This window comes from Otolemur garnettii, unplaced genomic scaffold (genome assembly GCF_000181295.1).
Source record: "Otolemur garnettii isolate 467f Iridium unplaced genomic scaffold, OtoGar3 scaffold00049, whole genome shotgun sequence".
Classification (NCBI taxonomy): domain Eukaryota; kingdom Metazoa; phylum Chordata; class Mammalia; order Primates; family Galagidae; genus Otolemur; species Otolemur garnettii.
Genome location: NW_003852444.1, coordinates 2,340,454 through 2,346,547, shown reverse-complemented (window position 1 = coordinate 2,346,547; position 6,094 = coordinate 2,340,454). Strand labels below are relative to the sequence as shown.

Here is a 6,094-nt window from a genome sequence, read left to right as displayed (position 1 = left end):
GAATCTCAGCTCCAAGTCACTCTGCAGACCTGTTGCTTCTAGGGAAACTTTTGGCTATTAAGTAGGAGATTAGGGTGAGGTACACAGGGACCCTGCCCTTGCAGGTCTTTAGGGACAGGGGACTGTCCCATTTTCTTTTGTACTAAGAAAGAGAGCTCTGCCCCGGAGACTGAGGAATAGACTGAATAACCTTTAGAGAAGGACACAAATTGAAAGGAAAATAAGGAAAGGAAGAGAAGGTGCCCAAGGGAGAATCACGTTCTCACCCAGGAGAGGGAGGGCTTGACTTGTGGGGCATTTTTCTGCCTCACTGGGGGTCAGTCAGTGCAGAAGGACCTCCAGTCTAAGGAGATGGAGGGAGTGATAAGGCTGAGGTGGGGGTTGTAGATATTCTGATAAGCAGGCAGGCCAGGGAAGGGAGCACCTGCCAAGGGACTGGCAACCCATAAAGCTGACCCTGGAGGGGTGGGGTGGGGAGGGGCTGGCACGGGGCGGGGGGAGGCTGGCCCGGTCAAAGCCGCACAGAGCAGGTGTGGGGGGAATTTCCACCAAGGGCATTGTCTACTGGTCCAAGGAGGGGGGGTGCCGAGATCGCAAGGCCTCCATCCCTGGGCGTTTACCCTCTTGCCTGCCCTTCTCGCCTCACTGCTCTCTCCAGCGGGAGGGGCACAAACCAAGCTGTCCCCCCATCTTAGCCAGTAGCCTAGAGATTGGAGTCTCTCCTGGCCTCTCTGCCCTTTCTCACCCACTCCTGTCTCTTTGTGACACTAGACTTCAACCACCCTTCTATTCTCTCCTCTCTTTCCTCTCAGGCCACTCTCAGCTTTCTGCAGGCAAGGACTTGTGTAGAAATCTCTCTGCCCCCTCTAAGACAAGTCTGTAACGCCTTCTGGGTGCCCAGAAGGAGACCTGGGTTGGTGGCACCTTACCGGGCTATCAGGTCCCAGAGTGCCTTTGTGCCAAAGCAGCCTGACCTCTTATTCAGATGTGATAAGGAAGAGGAGAAAAAAATAATACCAGGATTACAATTTACAAGAAATACAGCTCTCTTTTGCGTCCTTACTTCAAAGATGACAAAGAAAAGAAGGAACGACAGTCGTGCCAAAAAGGGTCATGGCCACGTGCAACCTACTGACTGCACAAACTGCACTCGATGCATGCCAAAGACAAGAAGCTATAAAGAGTTCATCATTCGGAACATAGTAGAGGCCGCAGCTGTGAGGGATATTTCTGAAGTGAACGTCTTCAACGCCTATGTACTTCCCAAGCTCTGTGTGAAGCTACGTTACTATGTGAGCCCTGCTATTCACAGCAAGGTAGTCAGGAACCATTCTCGGGAAGCCCGCAGGCCCAAACATCTCCACCCCGATTTAGACCTGTGGGTGCTGCCCCACAACCTCTACCAAAGCCCATGTAAGGAATTGAGTCCTTGAGGACTGAAGGGAAACTATCCTTTGGGAAAAAATAAAATGGAAATTATACTTAAACAAATAAAAAAGAAAGACACTCCAACCCCACATGGCCACAGCCATCTATGAAAAGGAGTCAGATCCTACATCTTAAAAGTTGGATAGTGATTATTATTGGATGTTAGAACGATTAGCTTTGGGGGAGGTGTACGTTTCTATGTCGTATACATGGTAATTAGAACAAAAAATGTGTAAGAGATTCATGGTTTCCTGCAAGCATGTTTCTCTGTGGACACCAGGATTCATGTGGATGGGGGTGAGGATAGGGAAGGTGTGGTCGTCAGTGCCACCTAGTTCTTTCCACCCTGTCCTGCCCTGCCCTGGGAGACACACACCCAGCCAACCTCCCCACCCATACCCACAGAGCTGGAGATGGCTTCTTTTGCCAGAGAACCAAGAGGTTTTTACCCCAGAGCAGTCAGGAGAAGGTTAGTGAGTTTTTTTTCCCACACGAGCATTGTTCTCTTTTTGGCTATTGCCCCCCTTGCAAACACTTAGGTGAGCTTTCTCACCTTCAGTCTTCTAACCTGTAAAACTGGGACACCAATCACACTGTCTCACTGGAAGCATCTGAAAAGCACGTGTCACAAGTGGTCGCCCACTGCTGATCCCCCTTCCATAGGTGGGCTCACTAAGATCTAGGATGGATCTAGGGTCAATGAGTGCAAGGTGGGGGTGATCAGGCTCACCTGCCTACTTGAATTTCTCTTCCCTCACCTTCAAGCAACCTTCTGTACCACTCCCCAGCCCCGCCCTAGCCCCTGGCTTGGATCCCAGGGAACTGTCTAAGAGGTGACATCTGCTATAGATGAGAGCATCCTTGGGGGCACGTCTGCTAGCATGGCTAACCTCCGCAGGAAGGGATCTTGTCACTCACTTCTGTACTTCCCATCCCTTCCTACAGAAAGGATGCCTGTCTCCACACATGTCCTCACCCACACGGGCACGTTTCCCTCGGGGCTGGTATGCATGGACGGGCAGGAGTGCTGCGAGGTGGTTATGGCAGTTCAGATGTGCCTGTACGCTTCCTCTCACCCATCTAGCATCCGCTCTGTATCTTAGGGCCTATGTGTCTGGTTTCTAGTTTTCAAAAAAAGGTCTTCATTCTGCCTCCCCTGACCCATAGCCTCTAACCATCTCTGCTCCAAGAAGCAGATGGTGGTAATTAGTCACAGCTGGTTACTGCCAACAGGTCTGCTGTTGCCAGGTTCATGGGCAGAAGGGACATTGTGGAGCTGAGGCAGGATTTTTCCAGACCCATTATTTGGGTCCTTGATGCCCTGCCATGCTATGTCCCTTCTGCAGACTCTAACTCCGCCCACCAAACAAAGAGTTTAGAGACGATCTGCTAACAACTTTTTGGTCTGTTTTTAAGAGGACAGGAAGCTGCAAAATGAGAGAAGAGGGTGTTTCAGTCTGGTAGGACAGAGGACAGAGGCCAGGAAAGGGGGAAGCGGAGGAGAGGACAGGGAGAGGAGGAGAGAATAGTTTCTGCTTTGCTGCCTCTTTCTGTCTCCATCTCTGTCACTATCTCTGTCTCTCTCTGTCTCTGTCCCTCATATGTACACACACAGGTGCGCACACATAGGGTATGTGTCCTCTGTGCTCCTTCCTGTCCTCACTTCTTGGCAGACCCACATTTCTTGTGAGCAGCAGGCCCACGCCCAGGACTTGAAGATCCTGACTTCTCCATCTGGTCTGCACCTAACCCTACACAAATCAGTCTTCTTAGAGAAAGGCAGCATGGACTGGCAGGAAGACATGGTTTAGAATTAAAAGAGTTAATCAAGAGTCCTTCTTGCAAAATAGTACAATCTCTATGGAAAGTAATATGGAGATACATCGAAGAACTAAAAGTAGACGTACCATTTGATCCAGCAATGCTGATTATTATTTACCCAAAGGGGGGAAAAAGTCATTGTAGCAAAAACAAACAAACAAACAAAAAAACCCGCGTGCCCTCCGATGTTTATTGCAGCACAATTCACAATTGCAAAGATGTGGAACCAACTCAAGTGCCCATCAATACATGAGTGGATTAATGAATGAGGTCTGTGCATCCCACGGAGTACTACGACCATAAAAACAAGTGATGAATGAGTTAGTTCCTTTGGTGACAACCTGGATGGAACTGGAAATCATTCTTCTAAGTGAAGTTTCACAAGAATGGAAAAACAAACATCACAGGTACTACTCACTCTGAAATTGGAACTAATGGATCAATGCCCACAGGCACATTTTGTAGTAAGACTCACTGGAAACCAAACAGGTGGTTGGGGGAAGGAGAGGAGAAACAAATTCACACCAAACAGGTACGGTCCACATTATCTGGGTAACAGACACACTTACAGCTTCAACTCAAACTGTACAAAAAAAATACATGCAACTAGAATATTTGTTCCCCCATAATATTCTGAAATGTACAAAAAAAAAAAAGAAATATTTTCAAACCACAAAAAGATTTACAAAATCTTGGCAAATAAATAAATACATCATTGTTATGTGAGTCGTTACCAATAGGGCAAACTGGGTGAGGGGTGTACAGGGACTGGGTACTATCTTTGCAACTTTTCTGTAAATCTAAAATTATTTCAATATAAAAATATACTTAAACATTTAAAAAAGAAAAAATAATCCTGATCTGCCTTTTGGTGTTTTGGTGATCTTGAGTGGGGAAGTCCTTTCTTCTATGAACCTTAAATTTCCTCAGCTGTGTGATGCCGTGATTTTCAACGGATGTGTTCTAGCTTCTGGTGTGCTGTGAGAGGATCTTAGGTGTGCCATGAAAATTTTTAAAGATCATTAATTAAATTATTTTTGAAATAACAAAATATAATAATAAAATATCGTCTTTTTTTACTCCTTTGTTTAAACAACATAATTTAATTGTGCCCCAGAAGTTTACCTATGAAGAGTGCAGTGAGATAAAAAAGATTGAAAAACACTGAATTGTAATGGGTATGAGAATACTATTACTTTGGAGTCCTGGTTGTTATGTGGATCTAATGGTGTACATTGCAAATTCTTAAGTCATTTCTGTTGCTATCTACAAGAAGCTCCGTTGTAGTCATTCCAGAAGCCTCTGCCATCCCTACTGGCTCCACTTCAGTTTCTTGCCAGGCAACAGAACACTCTAGTGAACTGGAATGGTCATGTCCAAGGATGTGATGTCACAGTACACATGAGGTCAGAGGTACTATGGAAGAGAACGGAAGAAAACGGTGCTGGGCAGGGGTAAGGCTGGGACGGGGTGGGGTGGGAGGTGGGGGGAGCCTGCTGACCACTGGGGTGCCAGGAGGGTCAAAGGCAGAGAGGGGCAGGCCCATGCCTGCCTTGGGCTCCCAGATCTGCAGGGCAGCATTCCTGGCCACCATCTTGCTGCTGTTGAGAACAAAGGGGATGAAGCTTCAGAAGAGGAGCCCAGGCTCAGAGGAGAGGGAAGAAGAAACGCCCTCTCCAGGTAGGTAGCGAAGAGGGAAAACCTGGAGGCCAAAACTGGGTCTGTTTGAGCTCAGGCCCCAGGGCTGTGGGAGGGAACTCCAGCTCCCTGTTGTGATAACCTTAATTGATAGCCTCAGGGCACATGTGGGTTCCGTGAGTATGTGAGTCTGGACCATTTGCCTGGGAAGAGGGTCTTAGGTTTTCTTCTCACTTTAAGGTGGCACCTCACTCCCTGAATGGCAGATCACCTTGGAGGAGGCAGCTAGCCTTAGGAATGGTTGTGTGTCTTTGAGGTGGAGCTGTCATTGGACACAGACCAGAAAAGACCTCTAGAAGGAGCATTACCTTTCTGATCAAGACCGGGGTTATGGGTCCTTGGACAAAGAGCCCAAGACCCCAACCTTTTTTTCCTATTCTAATTTCTTCTCTTTCCCATCCAGGCCAGGGTCATCAAAACAGGGCCAGGTCAGTGTCAGACCATCATTCCCTTCGCCTCTTCCCTGTTCTAGACCAGAATCAAGAGCAGTTTGAAGAGCACTTTATGATCTCTTCGGTGGGTGAGATGTGGCAGGTGATGGACATGGCCCAGCAAGAGGAAGATAAGACATCTGAGACAGCAGCTCTCCATGACCACCTCTTTTACCTAGCCTTCTGCTTTAACCTGGCCAGTATCATGATTTTTTTATGAGGGACATTGAGGCTGAGGTGGTGGCCTGGTTCCTGGATGAGAACCTGGGGACCTACCTTCGCTTCGTGATCATCTACTGACCCTCCCTCAACGATGGGCTTTGGGTCACCGCCCCCCCCAAAACATGTACACTCCTCCTGCCCGTCATCAGGAGGGCTGCACCCTAGGGAGCAAACCTGCATCCTACTCTCTCCCACACCTCTCCTGGTGTTGTTCAGGTCAGCAGATTAGGGGGAGGAGGCAGAGGCAAAAAGTCAGCAATAAAATCTTGAAAACAATTGGGAGCTGTTTTCTGAGAGTAACCAAAACACTTATGTCTTCCGTTGGGGTATTTAATTGCCGACCTTTGGGCCAGTGGCCAACCTTCAGACCCACTAGGTCACCAGTCATTGGTTCTTCTGTTTTCTTATGTCTATGGGATATTTTTGGCATTTTCTACCTGGGCATATCATTTCCGACTTGGAGGCATAGAACCTAGCAGGAAAGAGGCATTAAG

General features: G+C 47.8%; 1 protein-coding gene and 1 pseudogene across 1 annotated transcript; both read left to right on the top strand.

Moving 5' to 3' along the window:
- The first annotated feature begins 1,070 nt into the window (after nt 1-1,070).
- LOC111725889 lies at nt 1,071-1,417 on the top strand (annotated as a pseudogene).
- A 3,308-nt stretch (nt 1,418-4,725) lies between these two features.
- LLCFC1 (LLLL and CFNLAS motif containing 1) lies at nt 4,726-5,598 on the top strand. The gene is made up of 2 exons (XM_012806216.2): nt 4,726-4,929; nt 5,420-5,598. The coding sequence occupies exons 1-2, from the start codon at nt 4,794-4,796 to the stop codon at nt 5,596-5,598; spliced, it is 315 nt and encodes a 104-aa protein (XP_012661670.1). The 5' UTR covers nt 4,726-4,793.
- The last annotated feature ends 496 nt before the right edge of the window (nt 5,599-6,094 follow it).

Excerpts from the sequence above, each read along its gene's own strand:
- LLCFC1 (XM_012806216.2), top strand. The coding sequence starts at position 4,794 with ATGCCTGCCTTGGGCTCCCAGATCTGCAGGGCAGCATTCCTGGCCACC. Across the intron at positions 4,930-5,419 it reads AGAAGAAACGCCCTCTCCAG|ACCAGAATCAAGAGCAGTTT; the intron begins GTAGGTAGCGAA and ends TCCCTGTTCTAG.